General features: G+C 39.8%; 2 protein-coding genes across 2 annotated transcripts; both read right to left on the bottom strand.

Moving 5' to 3' along the window:
- Nucleotides 1–9,282: 9,282 nt before the first annotated feature.
- Nucleotides 9,283–16,938, bottom strand: LOC145969840 (SET domain-containing protein SmydA-8). Its single transcript, XM_083096117.1, has 4 exons — nucleotides 16,656–16,938; nucleotides 15,635–15,942; nucleotides 9,423–9,483; nucleotides 9,283–9,351 (listed from the first exon to the last, which is right to left on the bottom strand). Exons 1-4 carry the CDS (start codon nucleotides 16,923–16,925, stop codon nucleotides 9,283–9,285), a joined length of 708 nt encoding a protein of 235 aa, XP_082952243.1. The 5' UTR covers nucleotides 16,926–16,938.
- A 2,581-nt stretch (nucleotides 16,939–19,519) lies between these two features.
- Nucleotides 19,520–20,725, bottom strand: LOC145969839 (uncharacterized). The gene is made up of 2 exons (XM_083096116.1): nucleotides 20,583–20,725; nucleotides 19,520–20,417 (listed from the first exon to the last, which is right to left on the bottom strand). Exons 1-2 carry the CDS (start codon nucleotides 20,723–20,725, stop codon nucleotides 19,520–19,522), a joined length of 1,041 nt encoding a protein of 346 aa, XP_082952242.1.
- Between the last annotated feature and the right edge of the window lie 967 nt (nucleotides 20,726–21,692).

Below are 21,692 nucleotides of genomic sequence, written 5' to 3'. Positions count from 1 at the left end.
ATCTGCTTGAAACGAATCTTTTTCTAAGATAAATAGAGTTATTGAAAAATTAATCCCGGGGATTCTACGCAATGATATTTGAACTGTTACCGTTCCGCAAATTTCTAACATCTGATTACTAAGATTTTTTAATATTCTATACGACGGACTTAGTCTCACGCGCGCCGGTTTTACATAATCGCGATATACGCTATTTTTCGCAAACGAGACAGAACTCCCTGTATCTATCAATGCCGTTAATTTTCTTCCCTCACCCAACAGGCTATCGACGCAGACCAACGGGTCATCGATGACGAGCTGTCGAGGACCCTCTTGGACGACTGCCACCACGTTCGCTGGGGAATGATCCTCCGCAACTCCAGCCGCCGCAGCCTTTGTGACTCCAGTCGCCACCGCTGATGTTCCCGGCAGAGCTGCCAAGTCCGAGACGCAAGCAACGGGCAACACGTAGTGGAGGGGGTAACGGGCATGTACGCGTAAGCGTACGTGTGAGCTCGGCGCTTCGGCTAGCTTCGGATAATAGAAGAGGACAGAATACAGTTTTCTGTCTCCTTCCTACCAAGCTGGCAACGAAAGACGGGCGACGCTGCTCGCGTCTCGATATCTCAATACGTACGATAGCGTTAAACGTTTTTCTCGTTCAACTTGTTATATTAGATATTTTTTATAACTGATAAATGTATAATATATTTATCAGTTAAAAATATATTAAATATATTAAATATATTTAATAGATTAATATTTATCAGATAAAAAATACATTTATCGGTTAAAAAATGTGTATAATATAAAAAGCTGTAAGGAAAAAACATTTAATGCTGTCGCACGCATTGAGATATCGAGAAGCGAGCAGCGTCGCCTGTTTCCGGCTTGGTAGGAAGGAGACAGAAAACTGTATTCTGTCTTCGTCCTATCAAGCAGACAACGAAAGCGACGGGCGACGCGCGACGCGCGACGCTGCTCGCTCCTCGATATCTCGATATGCGCTCGATCGTTTTTCTCTTACAGCTTTCCTTTATGTTATAAATTTTTTACAATTAGTAAATATACATATATATATACATATGTATATATAAATATATATATACATATACATATGTATATATAAATGTATATATGAAACGTAAAAATATATTATAAAGCTATAATATTTAATATAAATATTTTTAATATAAATATTTGACTTTTTTTTTACATATATATACGTATATATTTAAAATAATAAAAATGAGTGGCGATTTTCCACACCACCCACGAGGTATCACCAATGGCGCGTTAGGTTTCTTTTACGTGGACCTTCGCCTGGAGCCCTATTGTACCACATTGTATTGTATTATATTATATTATTTCGTCATTTACAAGTATGTCTGTTATACAGACAAAATATTTTTGATACACTTTTTAGAAGTGTGATGTCTGTTACACAGACAAGATATTTTTTATACTTTTGCTTTTTAGAAGTGTGTGTGTGTGTGTTGTGTCTGTTACACAGACAAGATATTTTTTATACTTTTGCTTTTTAGAAGTGTGTGTGTGTGTTGTGTCTGTTACACAGACAAGATATTTTTTATACTTTTGCTTTTTAGAAGTGTGTGTGTGTGTGTTGTGTCTGTTACACAGACAAGATATTTTTTATACTTTTGCTTTTTAGAAGTGTGTGTGTGTGTGTTGTGTCTGTTACACAGACAAGATATTTTTTATACTTTTGCTTTTTAGAAGTGTGTGTTGTGTCTGTTACACAGACAAGATATTTTCTATACTTTTGCTTTTTAGAAGTGTGTGTGTGTGTGTGTGTGTGTGTGTGTGTGTGTGTGTGTGTTGTGTCTGTTACACAGACAAGATATTTTCTATACTTTTGCTTTTTAGAAGTGTGTGTGTGTTGTGTCTGTTACACAGACAAGATATTTTCTATACTTTTTAGAAGTGTAGTGTCTGTTACACAGACAGAATTTATTATTTGTGAGACGAAGAACCAGCTATGTCAGTGGTATCTGCAGCATGTAGTCTTAAAGTACTCTTATCTTTCTTAAGAGCAGGAGCATATAATTTGTCCGTTGACATTAGAGACAAATGTTTTTCATCAATTTTCATTTTTATAGCTGTTTCTCCTCTCGTTTTTAATACAGATTTAAAAACACAAATTGCATTAACAGTAGCCGACGAAAAACTGTTACGTTTTTTCGTTTTTAAATTATTTAAAAGAGAAAACATTCTCTCCGGATCGGCATTTGAATTTGGAAGCGATCTTATAGTATTTATAACATTTGTTAAATTGGGATATTTAACAAGATTATTACAACGACTTTGTAAAATTTCTTTCCACATGCTGTCGAAATTTAATTTAGAAAAGCTTTGTTTTTCTTCCATTGTAAAATCTAATGGTAAGGCAATCCATTCTTTCTTTAAACCATCTTCATCAAAACCGCCGATAGTTTTAGCTATAAAAGAAACATCATTGAATGATGTTTCTCTATTATTATCAAATAAACTTATATATGATTGAAAAACTTGTAACTTTGATAAAAATATATTATTTATAGGTAATCTTTTACGTATTTCTTCTGCAGCAGTCACATAAAATATTAAACAATTCTCTCGAATAATTCTAACTATGTTTATGTGACCTTTGAGCGTTAATTCCTTGAGATATTCCTCACATTCTGATCCTAAAATAATTTCATTTATAGCTTTTTGATTTTCTTTTAGTGAGAATATTATATTTGTAGAAAATGGTTTTAAATATTCTTCTTTTAAAAAATTCCGACAGATTTGGAAAAGAAAGTTTATAGATTTTGGATGTAACAAATGAATCCTTGTTTCTAATGCTTGAAAGAATGCATTAAATGCATTAAAAAAATTCAAAACGTATTTTAAAAACAGAAAATAAGCTTTCATCTCTACGTTGTCCATCATAGATAGCAGATATTCTCCAGAATTTGTTTTCTCGCTCACAACCATTTCAGTAAGAAAGTATTTAATTGTATCCCAAGATTCAAGAAGCCTTTCGATACATAAATAGTGCGAAAGCCAGCGCGTATCACATAATTTCAATATTTTGCGATTTGTTTCTTGGAAACATTCACAAAATTCACGAAAAATAGCCGAACGTTTTGGACTACTATTGAGATAAGTAGCAATTTTTTTTAGAAATTCGTCGCAATATGTAGGCATTTTGAACAAGCAGCATGCGCTGCTAATGCGGAGGAATGACATGGGCATGAAAATGTTAATAAATGTGGACATATTTCTTCTAATTTTTTTTTAAACGATAAGTGTTTTCCTGTCATAACAGATGCATTATCGCATGATAAGGCTATGATATTTAAAAACGGTATCTGTAATTTCCACATTTCACATTTAAATGCCTGAAACAACTTTTCTGCGCTTGAATCTTTGGCATCAATATCGATTAATTTAACTAATTGTGAGCGAATATCTAATGTCTCTGGATCAACGTATCGAACAAGAAAAGTCATCCATTTATTATTTGTTATATCAGATGTTTCGTCAATAAAAATTGTAAATTTTGTATTTTGAAGCTTATTGACGACACGATCTGTTTCAACTGGGCATAAAACATTTGTAATAATGTTTTTACATTTCGTTCGGCCCATTCTCATGTTTTGTAATACATTAGGATCTTTTCCTATATGTTGAAAGAAACTAAGGATTTCTTTTGCAGTTTGATGCGAAATATTTTTATCAGCAATTAATGCCGCATACCGAATTTCTGCTGTTTTTTTTCGCTCATCAAACGACAAAAGTGAATCATTTATTATATTTATATTTTCATTCGTATTCTTTATTTCTGTTTCATGTTTTTTAGATATTTCCATATGTGTTTTGGATTCTGTGTGACGATAAATTTGCGATAAACCACCAACCATGGATTTATCACAGAATGAACAAAAAAATGAATTTTCATCGTGTGATACTTTGCGTAGCCATGGTTTAAATAATTCGATTTCCAACCATTTTTCTTTAAATTTAGTCTTTAAATTTATGTTAATTTTTTCGGATATTTTTTTATTTGAAATTGTATTTTCAATATTTAATGAAGATGAAGTATTTTCTTTAAGATTATTTTTATGACACGCAGAATCCGCATGTCTCAAAACATGTGTATTGCACGAAATATTTTTATTGCATATAATACAATGATACAAGCTCTCATCAAAAGATACTTTACGTATCCAACATTTAATTCGATCATCATTGAGCCAAGCATCTGAAAAGCTTCGCTTAGGTTTTTTTTTTGATTCATCACACATGTTTATGAAACAAAAAATAGGCAGAAATAAAGAATCAAAGAAGAGTGAATAAAAGAAAATAAAGATTAAACAAGATAAAGATATATAGCAATTTTAAATAATCAGAACTCACAAGCGGGATTGTGACAGTTTTCTGAACACCAAGATTTCACGACGCACGTATAAAAAAATACGTTTACTCGAGAGTACAAGGCGACAAGATAATTTGATGGAGATGCTACGAAAAAAATGATCGGCATAAAACAAATGAAACGACATGAAACAAATAAACAAGTGCCGAGTGTGCCTTATTCTCAGTCCATCAAAGCACGGCGACAAACGCAACATACGTCCCGCGCTAAACGTCAACATGTCTCGTAAGTAAATCATTATTTATAGAAAAATATTAAGAAACTTTAATCTTTTAAATTTTTATGTTATAATTTTTTTCAATTTTACAGGAGACATAAATGCTGAAATGGGGGCACTCGTTCTCCAGGATGTTCCCGATATGCAGTTGATGCAACAATTGTTGCATCAACTGCAAGGGTATATGCAGCTACAGCAGCAGCAGCAGCAGCAGCAGCAGCACCAGGGGCAGCACCAGGAGCAGCAGCAGCAGCAGCAGCAGCAGCAGCAGCAGCAGCAGCAGCAGCAGCAGCAGCAGCAGCAGCAGCAGCAGCAGCAGCAGCAGCAGCAGCAGCAGCAGCAGCAGCAGGAAGTGCAGGCGCAGCAGCGAAATGGTATGTTATTTTTTATATTAAATTCTATTTTATTAAATTATATATATGTATATATATATATATATATATATATATATATATATATATATATATATATATATATATGTATATATATATGCATTATTATAATTTATTTATTATTTATGTTTATTATGTTTATTATGTTTATTATTTGTTATAATTTATTATTTTTTGTTTTTCAGAAAACAAACCAAAAAAAAGAGGAGGCGGGAAATCCCGTGTCCTGTGGTACGCCCGGCGGAACACGGGCATCAGGGGCGGCGCAAGCGCCCCAAATAGAGGAGGCCGAGGAGGCGGCCGAGGCAGGAGAGACGGCCGAAGCAGGGGAGGCGGCCGAGGCAGGGGAGGCGACCGAGGCAGGGGAGGCGGCCGAGGCAGGGGAGGCAATATCATAAATAATAATTATTATTATTAATTATCTTTTTTGTAAAAATAAATATTAAAAAATAATTCAGGGAATATTTATTTTTTCCTTTCCAAATATTTTCTTTATCCTTTTTTCCTTCTAGATAATATAATACAATACAATGTGGTACAATAGGGCTCCAGGCGAAGGTCCACGTAAAAGAAACCTAACGCGCCATTGGTGATATCTCGTGGGTGGTGTGAAAAATCGCCACTCATTTTTATTATTTTAAATATATACGTATATATATGTAAAAAAAAAGTCAAATATTTATATTAAAAATATTTATATTAAATATTATAGCTTTATAATATATTTTTACGTTTCATATATACATTTATATATACATATGTATATGTATATATATATTTATACAGGGTGACCCATTTTAACTTAGGCAGCCAAATAACTCGAAAAATAAGCAAGATAGAGAAAAATGTTTTAGACAAAAGTTGTATGGTTTCGAGGGGGCCATAAGATGGTATCATTGGTTTGACCTTGAAGAGTCATTTGAAGGTCACGTGAAGGTCACTTCAATTTTTTTAAATGGAATACCCTATATATTTTTGTACATTCTTGTAGCTTATTTCGAGAGCTTTCCAAAACACTATAATTAAGTACTTTTTTGTTAAGTACTTTTTGAGTTATGAGGCTTGAAATAATTTCTTAATTTTACATAAACCGTAAAATATCTTGTAAAATATTCATTTTTCGATTATCTTACCTTAATACTTTTATGTACAAAATAATGAGAGGAATCAATTGGTGTAAAGAAAACACATAGTTGTTTTTAAGCAAAAATATGGAATTGTTAATTGCAAATTACATATTTTTTCTTCGAAACAACTATGTTTTTTTTACACCATTTGATTCCTCTCATTATTTTGTACGTAAAAGTATTAAGGTAAGATAATCGAAAAATGAATATTTTACAAGATATTTTACGGTTTATGTAAAATTTAGAAATTATTTCAAGCCTCATAACTCAAAAAGTACTTAACGAAAATGTACTTAATTATAGTGTTTTGGAAAGCTCTCGAGATGAGCTACAAGAATGTACAAAAATATATAGGATGTTCCATTTAAAAAAATTGAAGTGACCTTCACGTGACCTTCAAATGACTCTTCAAGGTCAAACCAATGATACCATCTTATGGCCCCCTCGAAACCATACAACTTTTGTCTAAAACATTTTTCTCTATCTTGCTTATTTTTCGAGTTATTTGGCTGCCTAAGTTAAAATGGGTCACCCTGTATATACATATGTATATATATGTATATTTACTAATTGTAAAAAATTTATAACATAAAGGAAAGCTGTAAGAGAAAAACGATCGAGCGCATATCGAGATATCGAGGAGCGAGCAGCGTCGCGCGTCGCGCATCGCCCGTCGCTTTCGTTGTCTGCTTGATAGGACGAAGACAGAATACAGTTTTCTGTCTCCTTCCTACCAAGCCGGAAACAGGCGACGCTGCTCGCTTCTCGATATCTCAATGCGTGCGACAGCATTAAATGTTTTTTCCTTACAGCTTTTTATATTATGCACATTTTTTAACCGATAAATGTATTTTTTATCTGATAAATATTAATCTATTAAATATATTTAATATATTTAATATATTTTTAACTGATAAATATATTATACATTTATCAGTTGTATGAAAATATTGATATATTTTTTCATATGAAAAATTAAATGTCATAATTCTTATAAACGAATATATATATATATATATATATACATATATTCATTTTTAAGAATTATACGATTTGATTTTTTAATATGAAAAATATATATTTTCTTACAATTAGCAAATATATAATATATTTATCAGTTATAAAAAATATCTAATATAACAAGTTGAACGAGAAAAACGTTTAACGCTATCGTACGTATTGAGATATCGAGACGCGAGCAGCGTCGCCCGTCTTTCGTTGCCAGCTTGGTTGGAAGGAGACAGAAAACTGTATTCTGTCCTCTTCTATTATCCGAAGCTAGCCGAAGCGCCGAGCTCACACGTACGCTTACGCGTACATGCCCGTTACCCCCTCCACTACGTGTTGCCCGTTGCTTGCGTCTCGGACTTGGCAGCTCTGGTTCCCGGTTGTCTTTGTCCTTTCGTGTCCTTCTTTTTAAGGAATGGGCAATCGAACCGTCGATGTCCTTTCTCCTTACAATAAAAGCAACTTACCTCACCTTTGCAATCTTTGTGACCGTGCCCCTTTTTACCGCAATTCCTGCAGGTGTTGTCCATGGGCTTGGCCGTCGTGTTCACCGCCGTCGACTTCTTGTCCTGCTCTGCTACGCCGTGTGTGATCCGCCGCATGGATTCCATGAAGACGTCCACCGTCGCAGCATTGACTGATAGCGCGATGCCGCGCAACGAGGATTGCGTGATGCCGCTGATCAGCAAATGAACCTTGTCGATTTCTGCCAAGTCTGCCCGATGCATGAGAGCCAGCTTATCGATGGCGTACTCGTCGAAGGTCTCCTTGCCGGACAACCACTTCCTGCCTTCGATCCGCTGCATCGTCTTGAAGAACGGGACCTTTTGATCAAAGATTTTGATCAACTCGTCTGAGGTCCGTCCACGACTCGACCGCTGCTCCGGTTTGAATGTCAAACCAACGGCGAGCCGATCCCGATAATTTGCTGGAGGCCGCCAGCAATGTCACCCCGTCGCTAGCTCCATGGACTTGAGCGACCTTTTCGATCCTCCGGACCCACGACCGCACGTTCTCGTCCTCCTTCCCTGCGAACTCCGGGATCTGCGAAGCCAACGCCTATATCGGGTTGCCGCTCGTCCATGCGGAGGCCCTTGAATGACCCACTTCTTGGCTCGGAGTTGATCTCTGTGAGGAACCTGTTGGCACGGGGTCTGGAATTACTGGCTCTGGAGCGCCGTCCGTCGCCGACGGACCTGTGCTCCTCTGCGCCGTGAGAACTTCCAGCAGCTGTCCAAACTGCCTCTGCTACTCCTGAAAGCAACGTCTTTGCTCCTCTCTTTCTTCGTCCTGCCGACGGATAACGCTCTGCAACGCGCTAACCATCTGCCGCAGAACATCCGATTGATCCGACGGATCAGTCGGCCTCGATGTGCCCGCTCCGCCCTCGGAGTCCTGTTGAGCCTGAGATGGACCCAGAAAATCCAAGGCCGGGCTGTTGTTCTCTAAATGAGAAACGATCGACTCGATCAAGTCGATCTTCTTCCCTGTGGTCAGAAGCCTGTACCTGGCCGCTTCCTGGCGGAGTTGCTCCACTGTGAGTCGCTCCAACGACGCTCGATCCATAATTTCATCCACGCTCTCTGTATTAACTCGAGATTTTCTTCTTACCGCAGGTATCCGGTCTTCAAGCTCGCTACTTGCCGAAGATTCCACCAGCCGGTTGGATCCCACTTCTGAGTTGAAAGCTACTCGTCGGTTTCTTCTGAATAATGATCGAGAGATTTGAATGGATGGCTCGAATGATTGTGATACGAATGACTGTAGGATGATTTCTTGATGTGCCGAAAAACTGTCGAGTCACGCCGGAAAACGGACGTAAGACCGGGTGGATGGAAATGTCGTTTGAATGAAGGTAATGATTTATCAGGAATGTGGATGAGTGTGAAAGAAACAGGGTGAAGCCCGCACAGATACTTTGATATTAATTCAATACAAGAATACTTTATTAATCTAACTCGCAATGACTCTTTTTCGTTTCGCTCTGTTCGCTAACAGTTATCTGAGGAGAGTGTCGGGCTCTCCACGCTGTAGCAACTGGGTGCTCCGCGGCTGTGGAATTAAATTCCCCCACCCGTTATGTCATGTGGCGGCAGTTGCGGTACTCGTGACGCCATCTAGTTTTAACCTAAGTTCTTACAGTAGCAAATGCCCCGAACAATCGTCCTTCGCGCAGAGAAGCGCTCCGAGCTGGGATCCGAATTCCTAAGGAAAGAGAAGAAACGTAAGCTTTTATTGTCGCGACAGTTTTTTTTTAAATTTGTGCATAAATATACCGAGGGATCGGAGCATCTACTGCAGTTGCAGGAGAAGTGTTTGGTGACTTTCAGAAATTGCCTTCGAGCGCTATCTTTACATCAAAGTTAGACGAACGTACCTTTGAGTGCCTGCGCGATATTTACAGTTAAAACAGCTCATTTCTGAGCTAATTGACAGTGAAACTCGTTAGAAAGTTTTATCCTTTTGAGTGCTATTGTGGATATTGTGGATTTTGGGCGCCAACGGATACCTAGCCACATCGTCACGCAAAACCATCGGACGAACAACCGTTAGCAAACCGATCTTTCGAGAACGGCCATCTTTGGCCTTTGTCTCTCCCCCCAACTACCGATCCTCGCTACTTCTTCCTCAGATAATTTTCCATCCCGAAAATTTTTTACCTCCACTCATCATGTCCTCCGAGGGTAAGCACAATTCCTCTAAAGACACCGAGATGGATTTTGAGGAAGATGTCCTCCTCACTCACACTCTCAACTCGCTTATAAACGAGTCCGGACTGTCTGATCAAGTAAGTCTCAACAATAACATCATTAAAAACCCATCATTTTTTAAGGATTCGTCTATTAATTATCAACGAAAACGAAACAAAGAAAACGAAGACACAGATGACACCCTAACCTCTAACAAAATTCAAATAGTGGATGTCAACTCTCCTCCCACGACACACACCCCGTCAATAACTGGCTCTCTAATTTCTATTAACGACTCTATCCGAAGAAATAGATACTCGGAAAACAATCACGGTCCGTTTGACATACATATATAACGGATCAGTAATCCCTCTACCCCACTACATCCTATTACTATCGGCAGATTAATCAATAGGCTTAATATAGACGGAATCATCGAGATCAAAAAGGCGGGTTACTCTAAAGTATCAGTATTTCTTCAAACAGGACAGGCTGCTAATTCTCTTACAGAAGATCCACGCCTTAAAGAAAATGACTTAATAGCATTTATCCCCCTCCTTTTCGTACTTCCAGAAAAGGAATCATAAGGAATGTCCCCCTGGACTTAACCGAAGACCAAATTCTTGAAGGAATCAAGAGCCCTATCAAGGCCCTATCAGTCAGAAGATTAAATCGCAGAGTCAAAAATCAGAACAGAGCCTCACAAGGACAACATCTAAACAATACACAGTCCTTCGCAGAAGACACTCTCACACCTTCATATTCAGTTGTCATCACATTCGAAGGCCAGAAACTTCCTACTTACGTTACTCTCTTCTACGTAAATCACCCTATCACTCCATACGTCTCTAGAGTCTCTATGTGCCACGCCTGTTATAGATTCGGCCACATCAAGGCCTCCTGCAAGGGGTCTCCAAGATGCCTGCATTGTGGAGAAAAAGGCCATTCAGCAAATAAGGATGACTGTCCCCTCTGGCAAAAGCCCCCCATTTGTGCCAATTGCAAAGGAGAACACCGCGCCACCGACCCCAGCTGCCCAGAGCTGCAGATCCAAAAAGACATCAGAGAATACGCGGCGTATAGAAATATCTCCATTGTCGACGCCAACTGCATCATAAGAGATAAAAGATCACCGCCTCCTTTCTCCTCTTCCTCAGAGGAATTTCCACCCCTCCCTCCTCGAGACACGTGCCCCTTTCCTCACACTAAAACAACAGATAGTTCGTTTGCGTCACGCTTTTCTTCGCGATCATACGCAAAATCTATCTCCCGGACTCAACCAGACAAATCCTTTGCCCCTCCTTTATCCAAGTCTAAATCTCTCCTTACTTTATCCCCTAAGCATAAAAAAATTATTTACAACAATCTTACCTCTCAGTCATCTTCCTCGCGCTCCATCTCCAAACCCTCTTTATCTTCTTCTTCTATCTCTTTTTCTATTCCACTTCACAAGTCATTAAGTAATAATAACCACAACAATACAACGAGTTCGGCTAACAATAGCCTCCCTCAAATTTTCTTAAATAACGCTAATTCCATCAAAACCTCTTCTAGCGCAGATATCAACAAACTCATACAGAAATTCTCTTCTTTCATTAAGACTCCTAATTTTCCTGCAGAATCATTAGCCATGGCAATCTCATTCATTGAAGGCTTCCTAAAGTCGCAAGATACCTCCTCATCATTGCTACAAGATGACAACATCCCTTCCGCTTAAAGACCTTACAATTTTATAATGGAATTGTCGCGGAGTCATCAACAAGAGGGAACTTTTAGTCGACCTCTTAGACCAGTTTGACATCTTTGCCTTCTCTGAAACCTGGTTAACTACAGATCGAAAATTATTCTTTAAAAACTATCACATTCTCAGACAAGATGGCCCCTCCAGCCACTCAGGCGGAGTTCTTCTAGCCATCAGGCGAAATATTCCATTCCACAAAGTTAACACTATTCCTTCTTTCCCAGATATTCTAGAAACAATTTGTATTGAAATACCAACCTCCCCCAAACCTTTTCTCATTGCATCAATTTACAAACATCCCGGTCCCTCAGATTCTTCCCTTTGGGAGAACTTCTTTTCTTCGTTTGACTCTTTCTCACATGCTCACATCATCATCACTGGTGATTTTAATCCCCATCACACCACGTGGGGCAGTCATCACTCTGACCGCTCAGGCAAACTTCTCCTTGAAGCCACACAAGAGCACCTCTTTCTTATTAATGACGGCACTCCTACCCGCCTCTGTTACCCTCACAACCTTCCGTCGGTCATAGACCTCACTTTTGTTTCATCTCCCCTAGCCCCCTTCATATCCTGGGAATCGTACGAAGACTCCTTGGGCAGCGATCACATTCCCTCTATCACTCGCATCAACTTCCCAGTAAAAACTATCTCCTTCTATTCCCACAAACTCAATACTTCTGAGCTAAACTGGAAGTCATTTCAGTCTCTCTTGATCACCCAAGCACCAGACCTACTGCCTCAATTACAGGCTCCAGACGTTCCTTATTTAGAGAGGTACGAAAATCTCATCAATTCTATTAAGAACACTGTTCGTTCTCTTATTCCTCAAAAACACAGGAACCAATATCGAAACCCTCCCCGTAAGAACCACAACCCCCCCTCTTCACGGATACATTCCTCTCCGCCTTCACCCTGGTGGAACGAAACATGCACCGAGGCAGTCGAACTCAGGAAACAAGCTTTTCGCCTCTTTAAAAAGAGACCCTCTTAGGAAAATTTTTTTAATCTCAAGAGGCAGGAAGCCTCCACAAAGAAAATCCTACGCAACGAGAAACGTAAAAGTTGGAGATCCTTCTGTAAAGAAATCTCCTCTTTTACCCAGTTAAATACCCCCTGGAAACTTATCAAGAGATACAAGAATAGATATCTTACATCAACCAATTCCTTTTCTACTTCCTTTTCGAATCAAGACATGTAAAACACCATTGCTTCTTTATGTCCTTCGTCCTGCGTGGCACCACCTCCAGATTTCAACTGCCCTGACAACACTCGCCCTTTGACTACCGTTTTTGATTCTCCGTCCTCACTATCGGAGCTACACTTCGTCCTTAACGTGATGAAAAACAAAAAGACCTCTCCTGTCCAGACCAAATTTCCTACTCCATGATCTCTCATATTCCCAAGGTCTACCTTTCGGCACTTCTCAGCATACTGAATGAAATTTTCTCTTCTGGAAACCTCCCAGATTCATGGAAACGCTCATTGGTATTTTTAATCCCAAAATCTATCCCCGGCAAATACCGCCCTATTTCTTTGACATCCTGTGTATTAAAAACCATGGAAACTCATTCTAATGAGATTGAATTGGTGGCTTGAAAGGTATTCAAAACTTCCTAACTCTCAATACGGTTTCAGAAGATCTCGTTCTTGCTTGGACAATCTTTCTATTCTTACTTCTGAAATGCACGTCAGTCTCTTAAGAGGAGGTGTCACCGCATGCCTCTTTCTAAATCTGACTAGTGCCTTTGACGACGTTATTCCTAATATCCTTTTTGAGGACCTCAAAGAGATGGGCCTCCCCATTAAGTTCTGCAAATTTATTTACAACCTAATTCATTTAAGGATCATTCAATTCTCTATTAACGGAGAACTCTCCAAAGAATATCACACCCGCAAAGGAGTTCCGCAAGGATCAATTCTCAGTCCCACTTTATTCAACATCTATGTATAATAGCTAAATTGAAAAAACACATCAGTGAAGAGTGCGAGATTGTCCAATTCGCGGACGACATAGCCATCTTTTCCAGCTCAGTCAACATTTGCAAGGCTCTATCTAACCTAGAACTCTCAGCCAATAAGGCATACAGATTTCTCTCTTCTAGAGGTCTCACTGTCTCTCCTACTAAGTCATCACTCGTTCTCTTCACAAGGAAACATATTAATCCGACTGCTTACTCTATCACAATTAACAATACGTTGATCCATTCTACTCCCTCATGTCGCTTTCTAGGGATCATTCTCGACCACAAACTTTCCGGGAAAGAACACGTATCATATATCCACAAACGTTGTTCTAATTTAATCAATGCCATTTCCTCGCTAAGAGGAACTTGGTGGGGAGGCGAGCCTCGAACCCTCCTATGCATCTACAAAGGCCTAATAAGAGGTTCCATGGAATACGGATGCGCCTTCTTCCCATACAATAACAATTCCACAATGACAAAATTAAACAGCATACAATTCAAATCTCTTAGATTATGCTTAGGTCTTAGAAGAACTACCCCGACTAACGTAATACTCGCTGAAGCCGCAGAAGGTCCTTTGATAGAGAGATTCAAACTCCTAACAGCGAGGTATATCTTGAAAATCTTCTCTTTATACTCCCATACTGCTCTGAATAAGCTTTCAGAATTATATTGGTACACCAACAGGAAAAAAAAGAAAAAAGATCCTAGTGAGTCTTTCCTATTGTTTCCCATGTTCAGAGAAATGTGGAAATACCAAAAATACATTGCAGACTTCGATTACCCTTCTCCTTATTCAGTAGAATTTGAGGCACTCGTTCACACCCCTGAATTAATCCTCACCACTTCAAACCAATCTGACGAAATTAAAAATTCCATGTTTCCTACTTATATCTTCCTAAATATATTCCATCACCTCATACAAGACAGAATGGTTTTTTATACTGACGCTTCTAAGTTAGACATAGGATCTCCTGTGGGCTTTTCTATTTACTCTTCTACAACTAATACCCAGCTCATGTTCAAGACCTCTTCTTACTTTTCTATTTATTCTGCTGAAGCCCTAGCTATCCATTACACCTTAAATCACATTCTAGACAACTCAATTCCTAAAGCGGTGATCTTTACTAATTCAAAGACCGTCATCGATACTCTTGCTTCACATAATTTTGGTCACTCATGCAACTATATTATCTACATTATTCGACAGAAGTTACTAGAAATATACAGAATCAATCATATAGTTACCGTTGTATGGCTACCTTCTCACTGTGGCATTCTAGAAAACGAGACAGCAGATTGCTTAGCGAAAAACGCCATCTCGCGAGGCACTTCTATAACCGACACGGTTCCTCATTCTGATTTCTACACCATAACAAAAAAAAATTATCTGGAAAACTCGACCAAATTTTTAAAGTCACAAGCACACCACAAAGGCAAAAAATACTTTCTGCACTATGATGAACTACAATCCAAATCATGGTTCCACTTTGATATAGATCGAGAGGCTATTGTCACCTGCGCCAGAATTAGAAACAATCACTACTCACTAAACGCAAGTCTATATAGATGCAACATAGTTCATGATCCTTCATGCCATTGCGGTCACCCTCTTCAAGACGTGGAGCATATTTTCTGGCATTGTCCTGCATTTCGAGCATCTAGAGAAGTACTGATTAAACAACTTGTTCAACAAAAAATTCAACCACCACACCAAATCCAAGATATTTTGAGGAAGCCTACCCTCGGAGTTATTAAATCCATCCACTCCTTCTTAAAAAGAATCGACATACATTTATAACCACTTGATTTTCTGTTTCTCTTATCTATTTCTAATCTCACGTCCCTTGCACCCTTACCAATCTCAACAATCACTAAAACTGACAAATATATTTCAGTTTACCACCTTCACCTCAGACCAGACCATTTCAACATCACCCCAAGATAACTAACTGACTGTCAAACTATTATTAAACAAAGCAGTACTCACTTATTCTCAAAGAAGATACAGATTATCAGTTGATGGCCGGATTACACCCTAAAAGGGACGTGGCCAAACAAACCAAAGAAGAAGAAGAAGAAGAAATTGCCTTCTGTTTGACATATCCCATAGAAGATCGGTGTAGGACATGGTGATTTCCTCGCCAGCGGCGATCGGCAGCGTGGCAGTCACATGCAGCTGTTGCTGATCATCGAAGTGGTGTCTAGTATTTAGCACACAGCAATGATTCTGCAACGCACCCAAGGGATAAAGACCGCGTAAACTCGTGGTGCAGTCCTTGTTGCTCGCGACTAGGACTTCGAAAGAATTTGTGTTGAAGACCCCGCAAATGCATTTCATAAGCTCCAGTTGCTCCTTGTTGGAAAGCTTGTTCACGTTTCTCTTGAGTAGATCGATCTTGAAATTTATTTTAAACAAAATTCTTAATTTAATATATGTATATTATTATCGTGTTTTTTTCTCTTCTTTTTTTTATATACAAGGATATTATACATATATAAAATATTAAACATAAGTGAGAGATTATATAAGTCTATCTAGATAATCAAGTGTGATTAATGTCATTAATTATATTGCTTTTGTTGTGTAACAATTATATAATATTATTATCAAGAATTGTTGGCAACATGATAGCAAGACAATTGGCTATCTGGATAGCTAATACATCGCTCAAAAGTATGTCCATATAATTAGAACGATAATTACATAATAAATTTTAGAAAAATAATGGAAAAAATATAAAAATGAAAAAAGCAAAATATATGAAGAAGCACATTGTTAATTATACCCAGATAGCATACAAGAAACGTACAGAAGATATCTCAAAGACATCTTTAGGACGATAGGACGTCTTCAGACTGTCCTCTAAACGTCTTTTGAATATACATGTTGTCTGGGCAATAATTTAATTGTTATCTTTTTTAATCTATAAAAGCTATACGAATCAGAAATTTATTAAATATTATGTATGAAAGAAAAGTAAATCGGATCAAACCCAGTGAGAAATGTTGGTCGAATCTACATCGATTCAACATCGATTAGACGAATGATTTGTCGAATCGATGTCGAATCGATGTAGATTCGACCAACATTTCTCACTGGGAATGTACCTCATGGTTACGAGTAAGCTCCAAATGGCACTCGAAGGCGTACAAGAGTTTACGTTGTTCCTTCGATAACGTAAGACCGCGTATCGGTATCACCGCGAGCAGCAGTTCATTGGACCAGGTGGAACCGCAGGTCGGCATCCACTCCTTGAGTAATCGACACTCTTGAGAGTGCATCGTCGAGTTCTCGCATTCCGTCGAACAGATCGGCAAACCGCAACCATGATCGCAGGAAAATAGAGGGCAATTGTTCTTATAACAGACGACACACATAGGGAAGCACTTTCTGTAGAGTAGTTAATACTAAGAGAGTTCTAACTCAGGGATCTCAGGGGGGTGAGGGCAACCGCGGGGGGAGGGGTAATGACGTCATGCGGGGGTATGACGTCACGCGTGGAGGGTGACGCGGGGGTATGGCGTCACGCGGGGGGGGGGGGGGGGGTATGACATCACGCGTTGAGGGTGACGCGGGGGGTATGGCGTCACGCGGGGGTGGGGGGTATGACGTCACGTGGGGGTATGACGTCACGCGGGGGCTCCCCGGTACACCCCCCTCACCCCTCCCCTCTTTACCCCCAATATAAGTAACAGCTCTCGCGGTACCCCCCTTACCCCTCACCCCCTTTACCCCCAATATAAGTAACAGCTCTCGCAGTATCCCCTCACACCTCCTCACCCCCAATATAAGTAATTCTAGATTTTTTCCGTTGGACATCCTTATCTCTCTCTCTCTCTCATTGAATTACGCGTCGCGCGAATTTATAAGCAATATAAACAAACGACGACCCCCAGAATCATCTTCAACGATTTTTCCTCGGAAGGAATGCAACGCATATCAGCGCCGATGTTCGGCTGCTTTGCGCCTTTGTTTTAAAGATAAGAAAGGGTTAGATGAAATATATATAAGGAGAATTGGATGTTTTATCGCAAGTATAAGTAATATTATATTACCCGGTTGATAAAGAATATAAACAGTGGTGTTTTACCAAGCAATAGCAATATTGTATTACATACCTTAACGCGTCGGGACATGTTTTCGCAAACACAATAGCTCTCCCCAGTACACCCCCCTTCACCCCCTATAAACAATATAAGCAGTGGTATTTCTTTGAAGAGGATTGGGCGGGTGGGAATACGTGCGAAGAAATTACATGTGTGATATAGACTTATAACTATTTATTCTGCTTATATTTAGTATACAAATATAATTTTTGTCTTACATATTAAGAATTAAAAGCTAAAGCTGCTAGCTCGCAATCGACGAGTTGATGCTTGTTGAAGGTGTCGCTAGCGCGTATTACATTCGATACTTCTTTAGGATCCGTTACAGTGGACGCGATATTGGAGAATAGCGTAAATTTGACATCGACTGTCTCGGTCACTCTAACCAATCGATCAAAAGTTACATCTGTGCAACCATCGAGATTGAACATACGATGTAACGTCGATTCGATCATCATTATGCGTACATCTGAAGATTCGAGACTTATGAGTTTAGCATCGTTAATCGTACGAACTCGCACTGTTAGCGGTCCAACATTTATAAAACTATAGATGTCTTGAGCGCCGTTCCGAAGGAGATTTAGAATATTGCGACGTTGCTCGTAGAGTCCCTTCCATGTTTCGAGAGATAATATCAGTTCCTTTCCCCGATGATCTCCTATGGCAATCACCACGTAACTCGGCGGACCCACGTTGATAACAATTTCGAGGAATTTGAATTCCGTAGCTGTCAGTGCGTATCGTCTACTTAGTATACGAACCGCACGACGCTCCAATGAAATGCTACGGGAAAAATTAAAATTAATAATAGTAATAATAATACAATTTGTAAAAATAGAAAAAAATAGAAAGAAGTTAAACGAAACTTACTCGTCACATTTGTTCTCAAACAATGGAGTTTTATCACGACTCGGCACGTAATTATTCACGCGTCTTCCGACGCCGCCGCTGCTGCTGCTGCTTCTTTCGACGTAGTACATTTCTCTGGGGGGTTATGAAAAGTGAACCACCAAGTGAACGGTTAACGCGACACTGATCGTACAGAAATTAACCGAGTATACGTGACGCTCATCTTCAAAAAGTATAATGTGGTGGGGGATCAATGCTTCTAACGCTCTGAAATTTAGGAGAAGGGGGAGACGGCGCTCAGACAAAAGAATTCTTAGAAACGCAAGGAAAGGATTAGGGTGGGGAAATAAGAGATAACACATATTAATGTTTACATATTTTATTTTTCTTGCAATTCTTTCTGGCGTTGCGACCACCAGTTAAATATTTTGAATACATTTTGTAATGCGCAATTTTTAACATGTTTTCCACATCGCATACTATTGGTAATATCTAATTTATTTAGAGAATCAATATCTTCGTAATCTGTATCCAAGGTTTCAATGATATAGCCGTTTCCCGCATCGTCTAGTATATCGGTCAGCCATTCTCGCTTTTCAAGTCCTTTAACGTACACGACAGACGATTCTTCTTCTTCTTCTTCGTGTATCGTACCAACGACAGCTGTTGTAATTACACGCTGAGCCAACCCATACGGAACGTTTCCGTCTTCCCATTGTAATCCATGATGATTTCTAATCACCCATAAGACTTGACATCGCTCAGATTTTGTAAGCACTCTCCACGGTACGAGACTTGCGAAAAAGTAATGCGAGAGAACATATCCCTTTCTCAGAACCGCAGCTTCCTTCACGACAAAATTTCTCCCGACAATAAATCCTTGCAGATCCACAAACGTTGGTACGGACATGACGAGATCTCTCTTGTCGAGAGGAATGACGACACTCTAAAACCAACGCCTCGCAACACTGATTTATATCCCGCTCCTCTTCCCCTCTCTCTTGTGTCGCGAACACTTAGGTGATTTTGCGTACAACGTTGGTCAACGGATTGTACTGGATCACGCGATCGTGTATGATGAGACAGTACGCAGTGGTATTCGTCGACACGTTCTCCTTACACTCGAATTCCAATCTCACATCCACGGTTGCGCTCTTGACCGATTCGTTTTGTCGAGAACAATCGATAATCACGAACGGACCGTTACGTAGAAACATCGAGACGGTGAGACTCGGCTCGAGATACTCGTATCCGTAATAATTCTTGCAGAAGCGCGTGTACGTGTCGTACAGAATGGACCATCTGTTTTTATCGAAATCCAGGTTCATATCGTCATACGGATAACATTCCGAGTTCAGATAGAGTTTTACGTTGATCAATTTGCAGTCGTCGAATCGACTCGTATCCTCAGACATAACATTCTTCCGGCCTGTTTGCAGAGCGAAGACAACGTAGCGTGGTTTCTCCAGCTGAGTCGCGGTCTTAATGGCCCACGAATGCTTGGTTGTACGCTGCAATAGCGGATACTCGTATAGATCCCACGAACGAAAACCCATGCTGAGATATCGTCTGCTTTCCAGAGCACGCAGCATCGACAGTTTTTCGATCTCGCTCAACAGCACGTGTGGCATTCGCCATTGTATCTTGAATATGTTGATCGCAGGCTCCAGTGTCGAATCTCCAAGCAGACAATTGTTGTCGTTGCGCGATCGTATTAAGATCAATTCGTGCCGAGAGTTAATCACCACGCGTTTGTAATCCTCGTAAAATCCCAATAACATGTGGAGTGGTACGCAAAAATTGAAATGTCCATTCGCATTGGTCGACGCATCCCAGCCGGCGTTCCTCATAATAACGCTTCTATCGGATGATACCGTTACATAGTTTTTGAGCGTAGTAGTTATTCCTACGTTTCTATTGCGATCAATCTCAACGCCATCGAGTTCGTATCGAATCTCATCGAACATGAATGCCACGCAATTATTTCCCAGTACCACATCAGCTCCTCCGTCAGCTGGTGGTCTGTTTTTCGTTAGTTCTCCCTCGATGTATAGGAAACTCTCATACGGCAACGTATACAGATCCTGTTGTTGTATGGGTATTCTTATCTCGTCACTGTATCCGAACGTTGTATTGGCGAACGGGTTGTACGTGTGAGTCTCCATCTTGACGATACGATCGTCGAAGACCGGTTCGTCACCGATGTTGAGGATGTCGGTCATCGTTCAGCTGTTTCGCACCGCGAATCCCAAAGATTGTAAAAACGCAACGTTCGATGCGCTGAGTTTCTTTTTCTTGGATGATTGGATATTGGCGAACGTCGACGTTGTTGTTGTTGTTGTTGTCGCTGGCCTCGTAAAGATTGCGTTATCTCTCACGTCTTTCGATCCGTTCAACACGAGCATCTCATACGTCGCATACGTATGTTATCACCGTAGCCGTCGTACGTGTAATCTTACGGTGATCTCTTCTCGAAAATCGAGCAATCGTCCGTTCTGGTCGACAATGCGTAACGTTAAATCCGTAATGCTCCGCGCGATGATCGGCAGGTAAATGATCTGCGCCGGCGTTTCCGATATCTTATATCCCGGTGGTACCCTCGGTGAAAATTCATGTATCGTATGAACGATTTTGCCGTTGTTGTACGCACCCGCGGTCACGTTACACTCTACGCGGATAATATTCACGTTGATAATGTTAATCGGCATGTTCGATTTGTACCATTTTCGCGGCTCGAGAATACGATTCGAGAATCCTAGCAGCGATCCAATGTTGTCGAATTTGGTAAAGTTTATTCTGTAGGCACATTTGATCTCGCTCCTCATCGTATTGTAATTAGCGCGGAGCACTATCGGATATTCTCCATCTTTATAGTCACCGTCGTCAATGTGTTTTTTATCGCGATGTTTCCGTGAAATTGCATGTTTCAAAAATGCATGTATATCTCGCAACTCGTAGGATCCCTCGGGAATCGTAATTTCCTCGTCGTCTTTGCCAAAGTAAAATTTATTATTCGAGGAATTCACATTCGGTATCGTGTGATAAGTCTCAAAATCCATTAGACCGAGCTCGTATGCATCGTCGCCCAAATCTACGGCGGGAAAGAAGTTTGCCGCGAAAACGCTACTCTTCCCAGTTAACGTGAATGTCATAGACATGTCGACGAAACTGTTTAACGAATACTGAGTT

Source organism: Camponotus vicinus, unplaced genomic scaffold (genome assembly GCF_025532165.1).
Source record: "Camponotus vicinus isolate PSW18456_S1 unplaced genomic scaffold, iyCamVici1.0 SCAF_4, whole genome shotgun sequence".
NCBI lineage: Eukaryota > Metazoa > Arthropoda > Insecta > Hymenoptera > Formicidae > Camponotus > Camponotus vicinus.
This window is presented reverse-complemented; position numbering and strand designations above follow the sequence as displayed.